Source organism: Schistocerca piceifrons, chromosome 11 (genome assembly GCF_021461385.2).
Source record: "Schistocerca piceifrons isolate TAMUIC-IGC-003096 chromosome 11, iqSchPice1.1, whole genome shotgun sequence".
NCBI classification, from domain to species: domain Eukaryota; kingdom Metazoa; phylum Arthropoda; class Insecta; order Orthoptera; family Acrididae; genus Schistocerca; species Schistocerca piceifrons.
Window position 1 is genome coordinate 44249038 of NC_060148.1, and position 25419 is coordinate 44274456.

At 44.1% G+C, this 25419-nt stretch overlaps 1 protein-coding gene and 2 non-coding genes across 3 annotated transcripts in view; 1 reads left to right on the forward strand and 2 right to left on the reverse strand.

Annotated features, from left to right (window-relative positions):
• Positions 1 to 25419, reverse strand: part of LOC124719651 — a 470793-nt gene that overhangs the window by 320591 nt on the left and 124783 nt on the right. The window contains exon 3 of the mRNA XM_047244864.1: positions 20126 to 20276. Within this exon, the coding sequence (XP_047100820.1) occupies positions 20126 to 20276 (151 nt within the window). The remainder of the gene's footprint in view (positions 1 to 20125; positions 20277 to 25419) is intronic.
• Trnat-ugu lies at positions 10744 to 10817 on the reverse strand. Its single transcript has one exon. It is a non-coding gene; the product is annotated as a tRNA-Thr (tRNA).
• Trnat-ugu lies at positions 11107 to 11181 on the forward strand. Its single transcript has one exon. It is a non-coding gene; the product is annotated as a tRNA-Thr (tRNA).

The window sequence follows — 25419 nt, forward strand, 5'->3', positions numbered from 1 at the left end:
AAAAAAAAGATGAGAAAAAAATGAAAAAAAATAAAAGTAAAAGAAAAACAGAAAAAATTAAAAAAAATATATAAAAGAAAAAATAATAAAAAATAAAAAAATCTATCATACAGCCAATGTATTTTTAAATCATTTAAAAGCAGAAAAAATATGACAACCAAAAAGCTATTAACAATTTGTCCATTTTATTTGGACTATTGAGCTCCGTGGCCGTGGATAATGACATTCCACTGTAAAAATACAGCAACCAGTTACTTTTTAAATAAAAAGTCGCTGGTTGCTGTATTTTTACAGTGAAATATCAAAAAGCTATTGTTTTAATGTCAATTTTTTATTATTGAAGGCGTAGCCGTATGGCTTGAACTTCTATTTTCAGACTGGGCAATCCTTGATGCCCCAATATATTCTGCAGTGGCACCGCCGGTCAGTACATCAACGCACCTGATGATGGCGACGTGGTCGATTGCCGAAATATTGTGTCCTATGCACACTCGTACCAGACTGTTCACCCGAGAATTATTCCGTCATAAAATACGCCTGGAGAAATTGAAGAATCGCATCATCGTCATCAGCTACTGACAACACAGTAGTGTCCGTCTCCTTTCGTACACGGTGAGTCACTAACTATTGCCAACAAGAATAACTACTGAAGTATCATAGGGGTGAAAAGTTTGGGGGACAATAGATGCATGGGACAACAGGGACCATAATATGACGCTGTTTTTTTGTTGCCAGGTGCGGTCGCGTCAGAGATATGAAGGTCAACTTTTTTTTTTTTTTTAATGGGGTGTTATAGTTTGGTACTTATCTTCTGATACTGGCTATCGAGACGAATCCAATGATGTATAACAGTAAGGTCACTGAAGGTCAACGAAGGTCACAAACGCGGCACGAACGCCCATTTACAGAAGGTGTTGGAAGTGAAGACCATTGGTACCAATGCAGTGCTGCAGTCTTCTTATCATGGACTGCGAGTTATTCCTTACCACTTCGGCACTTATCGAAGCACATGCTCCGACAACTCATTCTCGTATATCTTCAGGCGTAGTTGGAACGCCTTTATAAACAATGTCTTTTACGAAACCCCACAAGCAAAAGTCCAGAGGCGTCAAGTCTGGCGAACGAGCCGGCCAGGACACATCTCCTCCGCGTCTAATCCAACGATTTGGGAATTCTCTCTGCAACTCATTTCTAGCCATCAGCGAAAAATGTGCCGGACACCCATCGTGTTAATACCAGCTTCTTTTCCTTGTCCCTAAAGGTATTTCTTCCTTCCAATGACAGACATAATAGTTTTTGCAAGGATGTGGTGTACTTCCTACCAGTAAGATTTCCTTCGATGAAATAGGAGCCTATAAATCTGTCCTCCAGAATCCCACCCCATAATTTACCGACCACGGTTTTTGCTGTGCAACTTGCCGCAGCAAACATGGATTTTCATTTGCCCAATAATGCATGTAATACAAATTAACATTTCCATGGTTCGTAAATGCAGCCTCGTCAGTTAATAAAATCAAATTAATAAATGTGTCATCCCTCTGAATCTGAAGTTTAGCCCATAGGCAGATTTCAATGCGACACATATAGTCCGTAACAATTAATTCTTGGTGGAGACTGGTATGGTAAGGATGATATTTACGGCGATGCAGAACACAAACAACACTTCTCTGGCGCATCCAGATTCCCTTGCGATTTGACGCGAAGTAACAGAAGAATCTCGAACTGCAATGGCAAGAGTAGCAATTTTCGTTTCCTCGTTAGTAACTGTCCTTTGCCGGATATGTTTCCGATGCGTTAAAGATCCAGTTGTTCTCAATTTATCATATTCAAATGTACGACGTGTAGGGTGAGTACATTGAGGATAGTGGCCGAGCGGTTCTAGGCGCTCCAGTCTGGAACCGCGCGACGGCTACGGTCGCAGGTTCGAATCCTGCCTCGCGCATGGATGTGTGCGATGTCCTTATGTTAATTAGGTTTAAATAGTTCTAAGTTCTAGGGGACTGATGACCACAGCAGTCAAGTCCCATAGTGCTCAGAGCCATTTTTTTACATTGAGGATATCTTTCAGCGCATAACTCTCAAGCTCTGACTGAATTTCGTTGGCATACTCAGTAAATGAGAAGCATATCGAATTTTTCTTCGAAGGAATACATCATTCACACTCGCTTGATTCGACTATACTAATCTTACCGTTCCTATTAGTGTTGTATTGCCCACCCGTCGAATTGTGTTTACATGTGAATGGCACGTTACATGGATACGCCGTATTCGGCGAATATTCCTTATTTGCACGATATACGAGACAGAATTGTCAGAGCATGTGCTTCGATAAGTTCCGAAGTGATAAGGAACACCATTCAATCCATGATAAGAAGATTGCAGCACTGCTATGATGCCAATGGTCATCACTTCGAACACCTTCTATAAATGGACGACCATGCCACCTTTTTGACCTTCGTTGACCTTCAGAGACCTTACTGTTACACATCATTGGATTCGTCTCGATAGATGCTATCAGAAAATAAGTGTCAAACTATAGCATCCTATCTAAAAAAAAAAAAAACAAACTAAGTTGACCTTCATGTCTCTGATGCGACCCCACCTAGCAACAAAAAACCAACGTCATATTATGGCCACCATTGTCACATGTAACATTTTTCCTACAAACTTTTCAGCTATTATCGTACTTTCGGAGTCATTCTAGATGGCTGTAGTTAGTGACTCACCCTGTATAATGGATGGTCCGCCTGTTAAAATATAGTGGTCACTTCCGCATTACATAGGAGTGTCCGAAAACTTTTGATGAGACGGTGTATTCGAGCTTGTCCTTTGTGTATTTGAATCCTGTTTCTGCGTATGGACAGCTCAGCGGCGGTGTTGCCTAAACCAGCTGGAGAAGGCGTGGTGACTGTGGTGCACGGTCTAGAGTCCAGTGCTCGAAACTGAGAGACTTTTTGAAGGTGGCTGAACTGCTTCAGGGCGTTTACTAGCGGAACGGTACTGATGTCGAATTTAACCCCGTCTCTCGGGTAAAAGCACGGCTGGTGACTCATTTTTAGGCTGCTTTGTGTGACAGTGTAGCAGTCCAGAAACTCAATTCGTGCTCGCAATTTCGCGTTTCTTAGTCAACCTGCGGACCCGAACGTTGCGTGATTTGTCTCGCACGCCACTCAATGCTAAGTATCTGCAAGGTGCCTCGCGGTGCGTGGCGGAGAATACTTTGTGTCCCACTATCATTTCACACACTCTCTCTTCCATTCGCGACTGTTTCATGAGAAGAAGAACATTCGATGTAATTCCACAGATTTTTTCGCTACGCTCATTTGGCGAGACATGTTGTTGTGGTCTTCTTTCCCAAGACTGGTTTGATGGAGCTCTCCATGCTACTCTATCCCACGCATGCCTTTCCAACACCGAACAACTATTGCTGCCTAAATGGCTCTGAGCACTATGCGACTTAACTTCCAAGGTCATCAGTCGCCTAGAACTTAGAACTAATTAAACCTAACTAACCTAAGGACATCGCACACATCCATGCCCGAGGCAGGATTCGAACCTGCGAACGTAGCGGTCGCTCGGCTCCAGACTGCAGCGCCTAGAACCGCACGGCCACTCCGGCCGGCCAAGGGCTGCCTAAATCCTTCTGAATCTGCGTACTGCATTCACCTCTTTGTTTCTCTCTGCAATCCCCTACCCCACACTTCCCTCCAGTACTAAACTGGTGATCCCTTGATGTCCCAGAATATGCGCAACTAACCAATCAATTCTTCTAGTCAAGTAGTAGCATAAACTTCCTGCCAACCCAATTCTGTTTAGTACCTTCTCATTAGTTACGTGATCCACCCACCTAAATTTCAGCATTCTTCTGCAGCACCACATTTCAAAAGCTTCTATTCTCTTCTCGCCTGAACTGTTAACCATTTACGTTTCACTTTAAAAAATGGTTGAGATGGCTCTGAGCACTATGGGACTAAACACCTTAGGTCATCAGTCCCCTAGAACTTACAACTATTTAAACCTAACCAACCTAAGGACATCACACACATCCATGCCCGAAGGAGGACTCGAACCTGCGACCGTAGCAGTCCCGCGGTTCCGAACTGCAGCGCCTAGAACCGCACGGCCACCGCGGCCGGCCGTTTCACTTCAATACATGGCTACACTCCAGACAGCTTCAGAAAAGACTTCCAAACACTTAAATCCACATTAGAGCTTAAAAAATTCTTTTCTTCCTAAATGCTTTTGCTGCCGTTGCCCGTCTCCATTTTACATCCTCTCTACTTTGGCCATCATCAGTTATTTTCCTGCTCAAGTAGCAAAACTCATCTACCACTTTAAGCGTCTCGTTTCCTAATCTGATTCTCTTAGTATCACCTGTTTTAATTCGACTACACTCCATTATCCTTGTTTTGCTTTTGTTGATGTTCATCTTGCATCCTCCTTTCAAGACACTGTGCATTCCGTTCAAGTGCTCTTCCAAGTCCCTGTACCGGATAAAATTAAAATGTCATCGGCAATCCTTAGGGTTTTTATTTCTTCTCGCTGAACTTTAATCTTTTCACCAAATTTTTCTTTGGTTTTATTTATTGTTTGTTCAATGTACAAACTGAATAATATCGGGGAGAGTCTACAAACTTGTCTCACTCCCTTCTCAACCACTGCTTCCCTTTCATACCCCTCGACTGTTGTGACTGCTGTCTGGTTTCTGTACAAGTTGTAAATATCTTCCTGTACGTTACATCTGCTACCTTTAGAATTTCAAAGAGACTATTCCAGTCAAAAGCCAAAAGCTTTCTCTAAGCCTACAAATGCTATAAACATTCGTTTTCCTTTCCTTAACCTATCTTTTAATATAAGTCTTGAATGTTCCTATATTTTTCCAGAATGCAAACTGATCTTCATCGAGGTCAGCTTTCACCAGTTTTTCCATTCTTCTGTGAACAATTAGTTTCGTATTTTGCGAATATAATTTATTAAAGTGATAGTTCGATAATACGCAAACCTCTCAGCACCTGCTTTCTTGCGAATTGGAATTATTAAGTTCTTCTTTAAGTCTATGGGTACTTTGCCTGCACCATGCATCGCGAGTTTTATCATGGTTGCCTCTCCCGAGGCTGTCAGTAGCACTGGTGGAATGTCGCCGACTCCCACAGTCCTGCCGGCCGCTGTGGCCGAGCGATTCCAGGCGTTTCAGTCCGGAACCGCGCTGTTGATACGGTGTCAGGTTCGAATCCTGCCTTGGACATGGATGCGTGTGATGTCTTTAGGTTAGTTAGGTTTAAGCAGTTGTAAGTCTAGGGGACTGATGACCTCAGATGTTAAGTCCCATAGTGCTCAGAGCCATTTGAACCATTTGAACTGAGAGTCCTGTTTCGACTTTCAGTGCTCTGTCGAATTCTTCTCGCAGTATTGTGTAACTCCCATCTCATCTTCATCTACGTCGTGTTCCATTTCTATAACATTGCCTTCGTGTTAATCTCCCTTGTATAGAACCTCTATAAACTCCTTCCTCGTCTCTGCTTTCCCTTCCTTGCTTAGGACTGGTTTTCCGACTGGACTCTTGTTATTCATGCATTTCAAAATACCTACGGGTGTACTGCCGGTCTACAGTGTCCAACGGGCACAATATTTCGGCGATCATACATGTCGCCATCATCAGGTGAACTGACGGACTGAGCTCCTGTGAACGTGCCGGCACGGAGATCCGTACGCTATGGCTGCTCAGGTGGGTTCGGTCGCGGCGGTGGCCGATTTAAATACCCTCCGCCCGCGGCCCGCTCCCTCCGCCGTCCGCGCCCCGCGCCACGGTCGCGCGGTGGAACAGATTGCGACGGCGTCTGAGATGACGTCGGTGTGACGGCTCTGTCCGCCGTGGTCGTCACAACTATACGTTTGCTCGATTTACTCTCGATTAACCCAATCGCTGGTTCCCAAGCCTTGCTAAGATTATAGCCACAGTCACGGTTTATGAGGTCGTCATTGGTGCGAATTTCGATGGCCTCTCTAACAACGCTGTCCCAGTATCTCGACGTCTGTGCCAGAATCCTCCTGCGTTCATATTCCATAGTGTGATTTTCCGACAAACAATGGTCAGCGACCGCCGACTTGCTCGGATACGTCAGTCGAGTGTGCCTCTGGTGTTCACGGCATCGGTCCTCGACGGTACGCATCGTCTGACCAATATACGACTTGCCACATTGACACGGAATCTGGTACACGCCGGCCTTCCTCAGACCGAGGCCATCTTTGGCGCTCCCCACCAGTGCACGAGTTTTATTCGGAGGACAAAACACAGTTCCGACCCGCTGTTTCTTGAAAATGCGGGCGACTTTCCCCGAGAGTGCGCCTGTATATGGAATAAACGCAGTGCCTACCTCCTCCCTCGTGATTTCATCCATCTCCACAGGTTGTGCTATAGTGGTTGGGCGGAGAGCACGTTGAATCTGCCACTCTGAGTACCCATTTTTTCGAAATACAGTTCTCAGATGTTCCAATTCCTGGGGTAGACTCTCTGCGTCAGAGATAGTGCGCGCCCTATGTACTAGAGTTTTAAGTACCCCATTCCTGTGTGAAGGGTGGTGGCAGCTGTCTGCGTGCAAATACAGATCAGTGTGCGTTGTCTTCCGATACACGCCATGACCTAGGGTGCCGTCAGCCCTTCTCTTGACCAAGACGTCAAGGAAAGGTAATTTACCCTCCGTTCCAGTCTCCATGGTGAATTTGATGTTGGGATGTATGGAGTTTAGATGTGTAAGGAAGTCAAGGGGTTTATCCATACCAACGGAAAAAGTAAGTAGGTTTCCATTCGGATGACGACAGGGCTTCCTCCTCGAAGTTCTCCATGTACAAATTCGCTACCACCGGTGAGAATGGGCTACTCATGGCGACTCCCTCCGTTTGTTCACAGGAGCTCAGTCCGTCAGTTCACCTGATGATGGCGACATGTATGATCGCCGAAATATTGTGCCCGTTGGACACTGTAGACCGGCAGTACACCCGTGCATATTTTGATTATCAAATACGCCGGGAGAAACTCAAGAATCACTTCATGCATTTGTTCCTCTTTCCTCCAAAGGCCTATTTCATTTTCCTTCCTCTAGTGAAATACGCTTCGAAATCCTTCCATTCCCGGTTAGCCATTTTGCGCTTCTTGTCAATCTCATTTTTAGACGTTTTTATTTCCTTTCGACAACATTTGCTGCAGTTTTATATTTTCTCCTTTCGTTAATTATATTCCATATCTCCTGTGTTATTCAAGGATTTCTATTACGCTTCATCTTTTACCTGCTTTGTCCTCTGCTATCTTCAGTATTTCATCTCTCACAGTCACCCATTCGTTTTCTGCTGTATTCATTTCCCCCGTTCTAGTCAGTAGTTGCCTAACTCTCCCATTGAACTCTCAGCAACCTCCGGATCTTTCAGGTTATTCAGGTCACATCACCTTAAATTCCTACATATTTGCAAATTCTTCAGTTTTTATCTACAGCCCATAGCTATCACATTACGGTTCGACTCCACATCTTCAGCTGGAAATGTCTTACGATTTAAAATATGGTTCTGAAATGTCTGTCTTACCATTATATAGTCAAACTGAAACCTTCCAGTTTCTCCACTTCTATTCAGCATATATAACCATCCTTGACGAATCTTAAAACAATTTGATGATTAATTTATGCTCTGTGCAATGTTCCACGAGGCAGCTTCCTCTTTCATTCCTTTCCCCCAGATTGTATTCAGCCACAGCTTTTGCTTTTCTTCCTCTTCCTACTATCGAATTCCTGTCCCCTATAACTCTTAAATTTTCGTCTTCCATAACTATCTAATGAACTAATGTGGTGGGTGTTGGCTGTCTTGGCTATAATAATGCGTTCACTATGTTCTTCATAGTAGCTTTCCCACATTTCTAGGTCCTTACCAATTACTTAACCTAATCCTACATCACCCCTATTTGATTCTGATTTTATAATCCTGTATTGATCCGACCAGAAGTCCTGTTCCTCCTGCCACCGAACTTCACTAATTCCCACTGTATCTAACTTCACACCTATCCATTTCCCTTTTTAAATTTTCTAACCTATCTGTGCGATTACATGATCTAAAGCACCACATTTACATCTATAGAACGCCAGTTTTGTTTCTTCTGATGAGTAGTCCCTGCCTGGAGATCCGAATGGGGGACAGTTTTACCTCAGAAGTATTTTACCCAAGAGGATCATTTAATCATACGGTAAAGCTGCACGCCCTCGGACACAATTATGGCTGTAGTTTCCCCTTGCTTTCAGCCGTTCGCAGTACCAGCACAGCAAGACCATTTTGGTTAGTGTTACAAGGCCAGATCAGTCAATCATCCAGAGTGTTGCCCCTGCAACTGCTGTAAAGGCTGCTGCCCCTCTTCAGGAACCACACGTTCATCTGGTCTCTCAGCTGATACCCTTTCAATGTGATTGCACCTGCGCTACGGCTGTGTGTATTGCTGAGGCGCGCAAGCCACCTCACACACGGCAAGGTGCATCGTTCGTGGGGGGTGGTCGCGAAACATATATGGGGGAAAAAATAGTTTGTTACCCAGTCAGTTTGTCCCACATACATTTCGCGATTCCTCCACGAACCATGGACCGAAACATATGAGGGAAAAAAGTAATATGTTGCACAATTAGTTTTCTGACACACACTCCCTGAATTTCGACAGTAACCTTTTCTGTCGCAGCATGTAGCATCTACCACTGGAGTTTGTTGAGCATCTCTGTACCGCACTAGTGTTCACTAAAAAAAAAAAAGACTGCTATGAAATGCATTGTTCCTCGTTGCCTACGCCTTCTGTTAATCCAAGCTAGTAAGGGGGCCAGACTGATGGTCAGTCTGTTTTAGTAAATGGCTAATACGGTGCATGATCTCAGTTGCAGGCTGCTTAGCTAACGACTTCCAGGAACAACAAGAATTTGATTTTCACTATTTCAAATAATTAATGGCCGAAATCAAAAAATTTAAAATGTTGTCGTAATCTGCTCATTAAGCGGTATAATTCTATATCACACGTTTAACACATTGAGGCAGTGTAACTCATGGCGCGCAATTTACCCAGACTATATTCACCCATCACAGCCTATGAGAACGTGAGCACTTAGTGACTTCCAACAAACTTCAAATATAAATTCAGATATTTTCTAAACTTTCTCTGCCTTATGTGCTTAACGTCAAATATTTTATTAACTCATATAGAAATAATAGGAGGTCCGAAGCTGTTTCACACGTGATACTTCGATTCTTTAAGGAATCAGGAGTGGGAGGGGTTTACTGGTACTCATGGGTCGGTCGAACAAGTGTCTTGTAAGCCGCTCCTTTCGTGGATGAGTTACATTTTCTTAAGATACTTCCAACGAATCTCTGTCTGGCATCTGATTTTCCTACTATTTGTATCGTGTGGACGTTCGAATCCAGGCCGCTCCATGCGATCACTCCTAGCTACGGTATGGTAGGTAGTTACTGTTTGTCGTTACTTGCCAACAACAGCATAATGGGACACCATGGGTCCCTTCGCCTATTTACGCAAAGTACGTTCCGTTTATCTACGGTCAGGTTCTATATCCAGTCGCTGAACCAATAGCAGACCCCCTGCAGACCTTCCCACGTCTCGCTGCAGCCCTTCTGGCGTCGCTACCCCAGTGTAAACAGCAGCGTAGACCCTGATTAGCCTCACGGAGCTTCAGACACTATTCACTAAGTCATTTATGCACGCGATAATTCGAAAGTCATGTCCTATTGGATAAATAGGATGAACCAGAACTCCCTCAACAAACTTTTGGAGGTGGCAGTATGTACAAAAACTAAAAAACAAAAAAATACCTTCAAAAGTATCCGGACACCTGGCTGACTTACAAGTTCGTGGTGCCCTCCACCGGTAATATTAGAATTCAGTATGCCTTGATGACAGCTTCCACTCCCTCAGACATGTGTTCAATCAGGTGCTGAAACGTTTCTTGGGGAACGGCAGCCCATTCTTCACGGAGCGCTGCACTGAGGAGATGTATCGATGTCGGTCGGTGAGGCCAGGAGCACAGTCGGCGTTCCAAAACATCCCCTCGGTGTTCTGTAGGGTTCAGGTCAGGACTCTGTGCAGGCCACTACATTACAGGGATGTTATTGTCGTGTAACCACTCCGACTCAGGCCGTGCATTATGAACAGATGCTCGATCGTTTTCAAAGATTCAGTCGCAATACCCGAATTGCTTTTCAACAGTTGGAAGCAACAAGGTGCTTAAAACATCATTGTAGGCCTGGCCTGTGATAGTGCCACGCAAAATAGCAACGGGTGTAAGACCTTTTCATGAAAAACACGACCACGCCGTAACACCACCGCCTCCGAATTTTGCTGTTGGCACTACACACGCTGGCAGATGACGTTCACCCGTCATTCGCCATACCCACATCCTACCAGCGGATCGCCACATTGTGTACTGTGATTCGTCACTCCACACAACGTTTTTCCACTGTTCAATCGTCCAGTGTTTCCGCTCCTTACACCAAGCAATGCTTACTTTGGCATTTACAAGCGTGATGTGTGGCTTATGAGCAGCCACTCGACCATGAAATCCAAATTTTCTCGCCTCCCGCCTAACTGTCATAGTGTTTGTAGTGGATCCTGATGTAGTTTGGAATTCCCGTGTGATGAAAGATGACTAACTGAAACCCTCAGCTGCCGACAGGTATTGTTGATATACCTCGATGTGGACAGCTGAAAATGTGTGCCCCGACCGGGACTCGAACCCGGGATCTCCTGCTTACATGGCAGACGCTCTATCCATCTGAGCCACCGAGGACACATGAATAGCGCGACTGCAGGGACTTATCCCTTGCACGCTTCCCGTGAGACTCACATTCCCAACTGTCCACAATTCTACATACGTATTGCACCTTATAGACATTTGCCCACCCACTCATTACTTGTGCACGCTTTGGCGATTCCCATAAGAGTTTGGGCAAGCTGTGCGCATTCGCACAGACGAAGGTCAATGGCTGGGTAGCCTTTAACTATATATATGAAGACAGTAACTGTTCTCGAAAGAAGCGTGCAAGGGATAAGTCCCTGCAGTCGCGCTATTCATCTGTGCCCTCGGTGGCTCAGATGGATAGAGCGTCTGCCATGTAAGCAGGAGATCCCGGGTTCGAGTCCCGGTCGGGGCACACATTTTCAGCTGTCCACATCGAGGTATATCAACAACACCTGTCGGCAGCTGAGGGTTTCAGTTAGTCATCATTTATTCCACGAAAAAGCTGCACGGTCATCAACAGTATTCTGTTCTTTCGAGAACAGTTACTGTCTTCATATATACCGTGTGACGGTCTGGATAGATGTCTGCCTATTCCACATTACGACCCTCTTCAACTGTCGGCGGTCTGTGCCAGTCAACAGACGAGGTCTGCCTGTACGCTTTTGTGCTGCCGGCCGGCGTGGCCGAGCGGTTCTCGGCGCTACAATCTGCAACCACGCGACCTCTACGGTCGCGGTTTCGAATCCTGCCTCGGGCATTGATGTCTGTGATGTTAATTAGGTTTAAGTAGTTATAAGGTCTAGGGGACTGATGACCTCAGATGTTAAGTCCCATAGTCCTCAGAGCCATTTGAACCATTTTGCTTTTGTGCTGTACGTGTCCCTTCACGTTTCCACTTCACTGTCACATCGGAAACAGTGGACCTAGGGATGTTCAGGAGCGTAGAAATCTCGTGTAGAGACGTATGACACACGTGACACCGAATCACCTGACCACGTTCGAAGTCCGTGAGTTCCGCGGAGCGCCCCATTCTGCTCCCTGACGATGGTATGGAGTACCTGGCAGTAAGTGGCAGAACAGTGCATTTAATATGAAGAACGTATGGTTTTTGGGGTGTCCGGATACTGTTGATCACATAGTGTAGCTTAACAACTGCAAGTCAGTTTCACAATACAGTAAGATTTTCAATTAAGTTATTACAGTCATTCTCCTCAGTCACGTTCCGCCTTCCAATTCCAAGTCGTTTTTATTTGAACAAATTCTAAATGTGTCTCAGTCAAAAGTCTTGCATTTTCGCTTTCGAAACTGTAGTAGTGCAGAGAGCAGAAAAAAAAGAAAAAAAATGGTTCAAATAGCTCTGAGCACTAAGGGACTTAACATCTGAGATCAACAGTCCCCTAGAACTTGTTGTTGTTGTTGTTGTGGTCTTCAGTCCTGAGACTGGTTTGATGCAGCTCTCCATGCTATTCTATCCTGTGCAAGTTTCTTCATCTCCCAGTACCTACTGCAAACTACATCCTTCTGAATCTGCCTAGTGTATTCATCTCTTGGTCTCCCCCTACGATTTTTACCCTCCACGCTGCCCTCCAATACTAAATTGGTGATCCCTTGATGCCTCAGAACATGTCCTACCAACCGATCCCTTCTTCTGGTCAAGTTGTGCCACAAACTCCTCTTCTCCCCAATCCTATTCAGTACCTCCTCATTAGTTATGTGATCTACCCATCTAATCTTCAGCATTCTTCTGTAGCACCACATTTCGAAAGCTTCTATTCTCTTCTTGTCCAAACTATTTACTGTCCATGTTTCACTTCCATACATGGCTACACTCCATACAAATGCTTTCAGAAATGACTTCCTCACACTTAAATCTATACTCGATGTTAACAAATTTCTCTTCTTCAGAAACGCTTTCCTTGCCATTGCCAGTCTACATTTTATATCCTCTCTACTTCGACCATCATCAGTTATTTTGCTCCCCAAATAGCAAAACTCCTTTACTACTTTAAGTGTCTCATTTCCTAATCTAATCCCCTCAGCATCACCCGATTTAATTTGACTACATTCCATTATCCTAGTTTTGCTTTTGTTGATGTTCATCTTGTATCCTCCCTTCAAGACACCATCCATTCCGTTCAACTGTTCTTCCAAGTCCTTTGCTGTCTCTGACAGAATTACAATGTCATCGGCGAACCTCAAAGTTTTTATTTCTTCTCCATGGATTTTAATACCTACTCCGAATTTTTCTTTTGTTTCCTTTACTGCTTGCTCAATATACAGATTGAATAACATCGGGGAGAGGCTACAACCCTGTCTTACTCCCTTCCCAACCACTGCTTCCCTTTCATGTCCCTCGACTCTTATAACTGCCATCTGGTTTCTGTACAAATTGTAAATAGCCGTTCGCTCCCTGTATTTTACCCCTGCCACCTTTAGAATTTGAAAGAGAGTATTCCAGTCAACATTGTCAAAAGCTTTCTCTAAGTCTACAAATGCTAGAAATGTAGGTTTGCCTTTCCTTAATCTTTCTTCTAAGATAAGTCGTAAGGTCAGTATTGCCTCATGTGTTCCAGTATTTCTACGGAATCCAAACTGATCTTCCCCGAGGTCGGCTTCTACTAGTTTTTCCATTCGTCTGTAAAGAATTCGTGTTAGTATTTTGCAGCTGTGGCTTATTAAACTGATTGTTCGGTAATTCTCACATCTGTCAACACCTGCTTTCTTTGGGATTGGAATTATTCTACTCTTCTTGAAGTCTGAGGGTATTTCGCCTGTTTCATACATCTTGCTCACCAGATGGTACAGTTTTGACAGGACTGGCTCTCCCAAGACCGTCAGTAGTTCCAATGGAATGTTGTCTACTCCGGGGGCCTTGTTTCGACTCAGGTCTTCCAGTGCTCTGTCAAACTCTTCACGCAGTATCGTATCTCCCATTTCATCTTCATCTACATCCTCTTCCATTTCCATAATACTGTCCTCAAGTACATCGCCCTTGTATAGACCCTCTATATACTCCTTCCACCTTTCTGCTTTCCCTTCTTTGCTTAGAACTGGGTTTCCATCAGAGCTCTTGATGTTCATACAAGTGGTTCTCTTATCTCCAAAGGTCTCTTTAATTTTCCTGTAGGGAGTATCTATCTTACCCCTAGTGAGATAAGCCTCTACATCCTTACATTTGTCCTCTAGCCATCCCTGCTTAGCCATTTTGCACTTCCTGTCGATCTCATTTTTGAGACGTTTGAATTCCTTTTTGCCCGCTTATTTACTGCATTTTTATATTTTCTCCTTTCATCAATTAAATTCAATATTTCTTCTGTTACCCAAGGATTTCTACTAGCCCTCGTCTTTTTACCTACTTGATCCTCTGTTGCCTTCACGACTTCATCCCTCAAAGCTACCCATTCTTCTTCTACTTTATTTCTTTCCACCATTCCTGTCAATTGTTCCCTTATGCTCTCCCTGAAACTCTGTACAACCTATGGTTCTTTCAGTTTATCCAGGTCCCATCTCCTTAAATTCCCACCTTGTTGCAGTTTCTTCAGTTTTAATCTACAGGTCATAACCAATAGATTGTGGTCAGAGTCCGCATCTGCCCCTGGAAATGTCTTACAATTTAAAACCTGGTTCCTAAATCTCTGTCTTACCATTATATAATCTATCTGATACCTTTTAGTATCTCCAGGGTTCTTCCATGTATACAACCTTCTATCATGATTCTTAAACCAAGTGTTAGCTATGATTAAGTTGTGCTCTGTGTAAAATTCTACCAGACGGCTTCCTCTTGCATTTCTTAGCCCCAATCCATATTCACCTACTACATTTCCTTCTCTCCCTTTTCCTACACTCGAATTCCAGTCACCCATGACTATTAAATTTTCGTCTCCCTTCACTATCTGAATAATTTCTTTTATTTCATCATACATTTCTTCAATTTCTTCGTCATCTGCAGAGCTAGTTGGCATATAAACTTGTACTACTGTAGTAGGTGTGGGCTTCGTATCTATCTTGGCCACAATAATGCGTTCACTATGCTGTTTGTAGTAGCTTACCCGTGTTCCTATTTTCCTATTCATTATTAAACCTACTCCTGCATTACCCCTATTTGACTTTGTGTTTATAACCCTGTAGTCACCTGACCAGAAGTCTTGTTCCTCCTGCCACTGAACTTCACTAATTCCCACTATATCTAACTTTAACCTATCCATTTCCCTTTTCAAATTTTCTAACCTACCTGCCCGATTAAGGGACCTGACATTCCACGCTCCGATCCGTAGAACGCCAGATTTCTTTCTCCTGATAACGACATCCTCTTGAGTAGTCCCCGCCCGGAGATCCGAATGGGGGACTATTTTACCTCCGGAATATTTTACCCAAGAGGACGCCATCATCATTTAATCATACAGTAAAGCTGCATGCCCTCGGGAAAAATTACGGCCGTAGTTTCCCCTTGCTTTCCGCTGTTCGCAGTACCAGTACAGCAAGGCCGTTTTGGTTATTGTTACAAGGCCAGATCAGTCAATCATACAGACTGTAGCCCTTGCAACTACTGAAAAGGCTGCTGCCCCTCTTCAGGAACCACACGTTTGTCTGGCCTCTCAACAGATACCCCTCCGTTGTGGTTGTACCTACGGTATGGCTATCTGTATCGCTGAGGCACGCAAGCCTCCCCACCAACGGCAAGGTCCATGGTTCATGGGGAGGCCCTAGAACTTAGAACTACTTAAACTTAACTAACCTAAGGACATCACACACATCCATGCCCGAAGCAGGATTCGAACCTGCGACCGTAGCGGTCGCGCGGTTCCAGACTGAAGTGCCTAGAACCGCTCGGCCACATCGGCCGGCCAGAGAGCAGAACAGCGCATTACTCAAGACGACAGCAATACGAGTTAAGAAATATAATTTACAGAGTTTTTGTGTTTTCGCACAGGGATCGCTTTTGTACTTATTCAGTTTTACAGGACCTTAGTAAGATCGAGTAGATCTGAAGGTACTTACCTCTTATTTGTCATTATCACGAACAGGTTTTCATTAGTTTGCGTTTATGGGTATTGCCTTCTTGCTAGTAGACAGACTGTTCAAAACTGGGTAGGGTAAATATACAGATATACGTAATTAGACACGCAGTCAGCACACCACTTGATATAACTGTTCTTCGTGAGACATAAAGATCACACCTTACTTTAGATGTAAACGTTACGGTGTCACAGGAGATTCCTGAGATTATTCTGAAAAATTGTCAACTGTTTTTGTGCATTTGCCTGGTCCTCCAGTAATCTGAATCATCCGACATAATAGCTTCACGCGAGCATAGGGTCGGAAATTGTCTTTGGTGGACCGGAGATCTTCACCAAAGCGTTCGGCAACCCTTCGGGCACGTCAGCCACGCGTGCAGCCTACACTGCCCCTGCACACATCAGCGTCGCGTACTATCCCTGTCGCAGTAACAGACGGACACTGCACACACACACAGACGTGGCCAGAAAATAGTGCCGCGAGTATTCCGTCGCCTTCCGCTATATAGGTCGGCGCTAGAGCAGCACAGGTCTGGTCTTCCACCTTCGACAGTCTCTCCTAACCTCTGGGCGAGTGCTACACACACCCATCGTCTTAAGATGCTGTCGAAGCCCATCATAGGAACCGACGCCGGGTTTATACAGCACTCGTCGTTGTCTCCCTTGGTGCAATCGGACTGCATGCAGGAAGGGCTTTTATGTTCCTGTGCTAATCTCCATCTACATCATACTCTGCAAGTCACCTAATGGTGTGTGGCGGAGAGTACCACAGAGTACCACAACGTGATCCGTCCAACCCTGTTCCACTCGGGAATAGTGCGTGGGAAGAATGATTGTCGGTAAGCCTCTGTATTGGCTCTAATTTCTCGAATTTCCTCCTCGTGGAGATGTATGTTTCCTACTGAAAAGTGCTGTCCAGAAATTACTGTTACCGTGATGCCTAAGGTCTCTCTTGTAACGTCTGCCAGTGGAGATTGTTTAGCATCTCCGTAACGCTCTCCCGCCATCTAAACGATCCCGTGACGAAACGCTCAGTTCTTCGTTCGATCTTCTCTATCTCCTCTATCAGTCCTGATAGGGGTCCCAGAGGGATGAACAGTACTCAAGAATCGGGCAAACAAGCGCCTTATAAGCCACTTCTTTCGTGGATGATTTACATTTTCTTAAGATTCTTCCGATGAATCAGAGTCTGGTGTCTGTTTTTCCCACTATCTGTTTTAAATGGTCATTGCATTTAAGGTCTGGTCTAGATGGTTACGCCTAGATAGCTACACCTAGATATTTTACGGCAGACGCTGTCTCCAGCTGTTTGTCATGAACAGTGTAGCTGAACAGTAGTGGATTTCTTTTCCTAAGTATGCGAAATATGCTACATTTATTTACGTTCATGGTCAACTGCCAGATCCTGCACCATTCATCAATTCTCTGCAGGTTGTTCTGGAAGTCCTGACTATCTTCTAGCTTTGCTACTATGGTATAGACATGTGCATCATCTGCGAATAGCCTTAAAGGGCATCCGATGCTTTCTACTACATATCGTAAACAGCAACGTTCCCATCACATTTCCCTGTGGTACTTCGGATATTACCTTTACATATGTCGATTTTGTTTCGTTAAGAGCGAGGTGTTGAGTTCTGTCTGCAAAAAAGTCTGGAACCCAATCGCAAGTCCGCTCCGATACTCCGTAAGCTCCTATTTTTTCATTAAACGGCAATGTGGGACGGTGTCAAATAGTAAGTAGGCTATTTAGGTTTTTATGTTGGTAACGCCACGTGGCGCTCTGTATGAAGATCACTGACTGTGCTGTGTGCAGTCTGTGGCTGGTTGGCATTGTTGGAATATTCGCTAGTGTAGTGTTGGGCAGTTGGATGTGAACAGCGCGTAGGGCTGCACAGTTGGAGGTGATCCGCCAGCAGTGATGGATGTGGGAAGAGAGATGGCAGAAATTTAAGAGCGGACGATCTGGGTGTCTGTCCGTCAGAAAATAGAAATCTGTAAGACTGGATGTCATGAACTGATGTATATATATATTATGACTTTTGAACACTATTAAGGTAAATACATTGTTTGTTCTCTACCAAAATCTTTCTTTTGATAACTGTGCCTATCAGTAGTTAGTGCCTTCAGTAGTTAGAATCTTTTATTTAGTATTGGCGCTCGCTGTACTGCGGTAGTAACGAAGATTTTTGTGAGGTAAGTGATTCATGAAAGGTATAGGTTACTGTTAGTCATGGCCATTCTTTTGTGGGGATTATTGAAAGGCAGATTGCGTTGCGCTAATAATATTGTGTGTCAGTTTAGTGTTGATCAGAATAAGTAAAGAGCGAAATGTCTGAGTGCGTTCAGTTTTGCTCAGCTGTTTGAAAATCAAATAACGTAGAGGTTTATCAGCACAGTCATTAATAATTGTTCAAAGGGGACGTTTCAAAATGTCTTACTGAAATCAAGAAACACGGCATCAACTTGAACGCCATTGTCCGAGTTTCGCAGGATCTCTGTTTGCGGAATCCATGTTGATTTTTATAGAGATGTTCACTTTCCAAATACGCCATAATTCTAGAGCATAAAATACGTATGTTCCATAATTCTACAATAGATTGACGTCAATGATATAGGTCTACAATTGTGTTGATCTTACGGCCTTTCTTAAAAACAGGAATGACTGGCGTTTTTTTCCGGTCGTTAGACATATTTAAGTAGCTCAAGTGAAGCACGATAACTTACTGCTAGGAGGGGAGCAAGTTCTTTCACATAAAAGTATTCAGGATAGCTTCACCGGACTTAGAACATTTTCTATACCAGCGTATTTGTCAGATTATGGCATTACCATGCTGTCAAGTCTTGTAAGGTGGCATGGTCTCCTGACCTTCATTTCTTACATATTCCGACCTCATCATCGTATTCTGCGTATCAAGACGTTTCATTTGAGACCAAACTCGATAGGGTAGAGTCAATTTTACATATTTCCATTTAATCGATATGCAAATCCAATAAATAAATAGCAAGTGTGCACCGAGATTAAAAAGTCGAGGCTGGCGTATAAAAACATCCAAGACACGACGACCACAGGAGTTTTTGTTCGGCGGAGGCAACCAGCCCGCTGGAAAGTCCATAGGAGGGTGAGTTAACACGCAGCTGCGCCAGCCGGCCGTCTGCCAAGGGACCAAAACAGTTTTCGCCAGAGAAAAGGGATAATAGCCTGCATGTTCACCTTAAACGTTAAACCCACTGTATTGTTTGGGAGAGCCCTGGCATACGCATTTTTTTGACAGACCTAGTTCACAGTTTCAGATTTCTCACAAGTGGACAGTAAACGCCTAATACAGATGCTATACATTTCTGGATTGGTCGGCTTAGCCATTCTCCCATTTGTAAGAGTAATGCTGATTGGTGGACTATTTCTGACGCAATGAGCCGGAGGAATGAAGGGATGATATGCCCTTTCGCTTTTTGCTCTGAGGGAAGTCGTTCCGGTGATATTCTTGTAGCGGGAACACGTAGCGTGTGCGATTGCTCTCGTGTGTGTATGCAGAGAGCAAGGAACAAAGTCTCTACTCAGTACTGCTCTGAGAGAGCACCTCTGTCGCTAGTGAATCGGAGTGATGCACTATATTGAGTTGCTCGCGATTAAGCGTTTGTTCACTGTATTGACCACAATACTTAATGTGCGGTGTGAACATAAAAGGTAACCTCCCATTCCTAAAAGAACCCGGAAATTTGTGTATCACTTTATAAATAAAAGTTTCACTTGATTTTCTTAAATTTTGCAATAAATAGTATTTTCCGTTCGTTTAATGTTTTTCTTGCACCAACTTTCAATACTCCACACCCAAGTATCCCACTCGTTACATAAGAAAATAATATATTTTTGTGTCTTTTCCGTTCAGCGGACGACTCCAGAAGATATTTACTGCTGAAAGTTTTTCAGGGGTTTCTTTTTGGTACGTTAGGAGCGTCTGTCTGACTTCTGTAGTAGTGTGGGGTGGAAATTGCTTCTTGCAGGAGCCAAAGTGTACTTGTCAGATCAATATGTTGTGCAGCTCATCAACATAACACCCACATACTGACAGTCTTCATACCTGTAAGAAAATGCAATTGCGATTTTGTTGTTATTGGCGAAACAGACGTTTCTTTCCTTGCTCAATTAACTTTTGCAAATTTTGATCACTAATTTTGCTGTGTCGGCGTGAGCGACATACCAGCCTCATTTCGAATTCTAGAGTTGCTTCGTGACCGCTGCACCGTAGTCGAGCAAAATACAGAGTACGGGTACATTTGTTTAGCACACCAATGCGGCCGGAGATCGGCATATGGTTGAGAAAGGGTGGGCTGTTACCTCACCTGGAAGAGCTCGCCGAACAAGATGACGGCGCCGCCGCCCTCCAGCGGCTCGCCGTGCTCGCTGATGATGGTGCACAGCTCCAGCATCTCCTTGTGCACCTGCGATGACGCCTTCTTGCCTCGCAGCTCCGTCTTGGACCCAGCCTTCGGCCTGTGGACAGCACATTCGTCTTAAGGAACAGTACGATACCTCTTGTCCCTGGTTACTGGCAGGTCATCTAGACTAGTACTCCATGAGCAAATACCTTACAGCGAAATAGGACATTGTTCCACAGTCGTTTTAGTGAACATCAAGTCACTTGTTACTAGCTGTTCGTCTATATTAAGAGCACATTAGTATACACTGATGAACCAAAACATTATGACAACCTCCCTAAGAGCTTGTTGTTCCTTATTGGAACGAAACACATCACTTATTCGGGTTATGAGGGTGTAAGGTGGCAGAATAAGTGGTCAGATTCGCACCTTACATGAGACCATTAGAAATCGTAATGAGAAGGTGAAGATGACACCTAACGTAAATCTACAGTTACGAGAGTATTTGCCTATCAATTACAGTCAATCGACAGTAATTAACTCACCATTCCTATACAATGAATGTCTTTGAGCAGAAGGTAGAACAGGGAACACGAGTCGAGTCGCTTTTAGTATCCAAAAGCCAGCTCCACAACGGCATAGCGAAGCTCTGCTGCAGGAGTGACGCTGGAAACCACTTAAAGGGGTGGCAGAAAGGAGGACAGCGACCCTGGGCCAGGTGATTGATGCTGGAGGACCGCCTGTAGCGAGGGCATCGGTACAAGGGCAGAGAAGAAGCTTTAGAAAACTGCGTTTCGAAATTACAACGGGAAACGAACAAAAGCAACTGACGCATTTTCGTCTAGCGAGTGTGACACACGGTAAGGTCAATGTACTTTAGACGTCTAGAATGGGCAAAAAACGTCCGATTGGCGGATACGCACTAGGAAGGAGAAAAATACTGAAGTTTCGACGCAGTTTGGTGGAAGGGACGTTGCGATTGGTAGAGGGTGTTTCTACAAAATAAGAGGAACGCCCCTATTGGTCGAAAAAAGCCGTGGCGTGTAAAAGGAACCCAAGTGGAGGGAGGCATTTCTGCCATGAGTAGGACAAGAGAGAAATTTTTCGAGGAGACTCTTCTCTGAACTGGCGCGAAGTGCAGAACGGAGCGCTTAACGCTCCATACGAGGTAGAGAAGAAATTTGTGTGGACACTGTGTTCACAGCGGCTGCACTTAAGCTAAAATTAGCTGTAGCAAAGTTTAGCTCCAACTGTGGAGAAACGAACCAGCCAAATTAGTTAATAGTTCTTCGAGAACTGAGAGGGCACTATAGTATGCACGCTGCTCCAACCATGTGCGTGTATATCGCCACATAATAAGACTAGGGCTGAGTACATGTTTTCTCACATAACGAGAAACACAGAGAAAATTTCTGCTGGAAAGTTCAGCAAAGGTCAGATTAGTTTTGTAGGAATTTCAGTGGGAGAGAGCGGCCTTGTACACAGCAGCACGTTGCAGCTTAAGGTAAATGCAGCGTGCAGAGGCGTAAACTTTGTTGGTTCACCAGCTTGCATCCACTGTAAACTCGAGTGGCCTTGGGTAATCTTGTTCTCAAATTTGTCACTTGACTAACCATCCACCGTAGACTTGATTGTCATCCTAAATAGTACCGAACTTTGAACGGGAATTGGACGATTTTCGTAGTACTGACCAACATCATAATGCATGTGTAGGAGCAGTTTTGTAAAGAAACGTCCAATTTAACTTTCATATTATCGTGCTTAGGAATAATGTAAAGAAACTTCCAATGAAACTTTCATAATATTGTGCTTAGGATTAATGTTCTTTCAGAGAGTTAATGTCTAACATTGTTGTGTATAAATTTATTTCACTTTTTGATATTGGCAAGATCTACATCTACATCTACATCTATACTCCGCGAGCCACCTTACGGTGTGTGGCGGAGGGTACTTATTGTACCACTATCTGATCCCCCCTTCCCTGTTCCATTCACGAATTGTGCGTGGGAAGAACGACTGCTTGTAAGTCTCCGTATTTGCTCTAATTTCTCGGATCTTTTCGTTGTGATCATTACGCGAGATATATGCGGGCGGTAGTAATATGTTGCCCATCTCTTCCCGGAATGTGCTCTCTCGTAATTTCGATAATAAACCTCTCCGTATTGCGTAACGCCTTTCTTGAAGTGTCCGCCACTGGAGCTTGTTCAGCATCTCCGTAACGCTCTCGCGCTGACTAAATGTCCCCATGACGAATCGCGATGCTTTTCGCTGGATCATGTCTATCTCTTCTATTAATCCAACCTGGTAAGGGTCCCATACTGATGAGCAATACTCAAGAATCGGACGAACAAGCGTTTTGTAAGCTACTTCTTTCGTCGATGAGTCACATTTTCTTAGAATTCTTCCTATGAATCTCAACCTGGCGCCTGCTTTTCCCACTATTTGTTTTATGTGATCATTCCACTTCAGATCGCTCCGGATAGTAACTCCTAAGTATTTTACGGTCGTTACCGCTTCCAATGATTTACCACCTATGGCATAATCGTACTGGAATGGATTTCTGCCCCTATGTATGCGCATTATATTACATTTATCTACGTTTAGGGAAAGCTGCCAGCTGTCGCACCATGCATTAATCCTCTGCAGGTCCTCCTGGAGTACGTACGAGTCTTCTGATGTTGCTACTTTCTTGTAGACAACCGTGTCATCTGCAAATAGCCTCACGGAGCTACCGATGTTGTCAACTAAGTCATTTATGTATATTGTAAACAATGAAGGTCCTATCACGCTTCCCTGCGGTACTCCCGAAATTACCTCTACATCTGCAGATTTTGAACCGTTAAGAATGACATGTTGTGTTCTTTCTTCTAGGAAATCCTGAATCCAATCACAAACCTGGTCCGATATTCCGTAAGCTCGTACTTTTTTCACTAAACGTAAGTGCGGAACCGTATCAAATGCCTTCCTGAAGTCCAGGAATACGGCATCAATCTGCTCGCCAGTGTCTACGGCACTGTGAATTTCTTGGGCAAATAGGGCGAGCTGAGTTTCACATGATCTCTGTTTGCGGAATCCATGTTGGTTATGATGAAGGAGATTTGTATTATCTAAGAACGTCATAATACGAGAACACAAAACATGTGCCATTATTCTACAACAGATTGACGTAAGCGAAATAGGCCTATAATAATTCGCATCTGATTTATGACCCTTCTTGAAAATGGGAACGACCTGCGCTTTCTTCCAGTCGCTAGGTACTTTACGTTCTTCCAGCGATCTACGATAAATTGCTGATAGAAAGGGGGCAAGTTCTTTAGCATAATCACTGTAGAATCTTAAGGGTATCTCGTCTGGTCCGGATGCTTTTCCGCTACTAAGTGATAGCAGTTGTTTTTCAATTCCGATATCGTTTATTTCAATATTTTCCATTTTGGCGTCCGTGCGACGGCTGAAGTCAGGGACCGTGTTACGATTTTCCGCAGTGAAACAGTTTCGGAACACTGAATTCAGTATTTCTGCCTTTCTTCGGTCGTCCTCTGTTTCGGTGCCATCGTGGTCAACGAGTGACTGAATAGGGGATTTAGATCCGCTTACCGATTTTACATATGACCAAAACTTTTTTGGGTTCTTGTTTAGATTGTTTGCCAATGTTTTATGTTCGAATTCGTTGAATGCTTCTCTCATTGCTCTCTTTACGCTCTTTTTCGCTTCGTTCAGCTTTTCCATATCAGCTATGATTCGACAAGATGCATTATCGATTGCGTTGTTTTTATGTTGGCGAGTTGAAATCTGTGCGAAAAGCTGTAATTTGGTGAGAAATATTGCGCCATTAAACTTGTCATTTCACCTCATACAGTTGTTCTCAATTGAAGAATAAGCAGAAACATAAGCCCTGCACCTTTACAAGGGATCCGACAGTTTGTTGGTAGGCTTGCGGGAGATACGTGCCATTAGATGCATACGCACAGTGAAAGGTGGCTACACTGAGCCACTGCGCCAGAGATTGCGCCAAAGAGTATTATTAAGCCGCCTCCACAGTGCCTGTTAAGAACTCGTAGCAGTCAGTGCTTGTTAAGAACTCGTAGCAGAGAGTGTTTGTTGAGATGTGCTAGTAGGCAGTGCTTGCTGAGATGTGGTAGTAGAGAGTCGGTGTGGAGATATATTGTAAGGATTAGAGTGATGTTCATCAATATAAATGAGGTAACAAACTCCGTTTCTTTTTTTCTCATTATTTCAGTGTCCTAAATAATGCGTCATTACAGGTTCAGTCAACAAAGCATCTGGCGTGTGTTCTTGAATTAGAGTTTAATTCTGCTTTCCTTACGCAATTATAGTATTTCTAATTTTCTTTTATCACGTCAGTAAAATTGGTATTTAAAAATTCTTGTCTTGTTGAAGAAGAACCGTGCCAGATGTGCGTTGAGTCATACTTCCACATACAGAACAGTTATACTTGTGCTTTGGTTTCGTAGGTTTCATAGTTGCTGGGGACTTAATTAATTAATTGTGTTAACGAAAATTTTCATTTCATTCTTTGTTGTTGTTCTACGCAGTCAGATTGCGGACAAATACTAGTCAGGGCCAACCGTTTACGAAACAGCGTAATCGGACTTACAGCTACTAAAAATTAATTTCATTTTATATAATTAAGCCCCCATGCAACAGGTCATGTAATTCGCATAAATACTGGTCCGCTGATTTGTGTACGTACTGGTGGCGCCTGATAGCGACCAAGGCTGCCTCCATACGATTCACATGAGTCGAATTTTGAGTTCACTATAACGCTCTCAAAACAACTGTAGTACGTTTCTGGCTTTGAAACGCAGATAATTACACTCCTGAAAGATGATATCACCGTCGGGGAAGGCACCAAGCGTGACAGGAGGCACGTGGTTTGCAGTTGTCAGCGTGGCTTTGGTTACCATCACATGTCCCATGGAAGCGCAGGAGAATGTCTTCCATAGCCCAACACTGCTCCCACTAACCTATGTCAGTGGTGGGCTGCACGTTTAGAACAGCCATGCACCTTGGTGACAGGGTTCGTGGAGACGACCAGCGACCTAGTGTAACAAAAACGTGATTAACCCGAAGAGGCGACTCGTTTCCATTGATCAATGGTCAAATCCTGACAGACCTAGTTCGCAGTTTCAGAGTTCTCACAAGTGGACAGTAAACGCCTAACGCTGATGCTACCTATTTCCAGACTGGTCAGCTTAGCCATTCTCCCATTTGTAAGAGTAACGCTGACTGGTGGACTG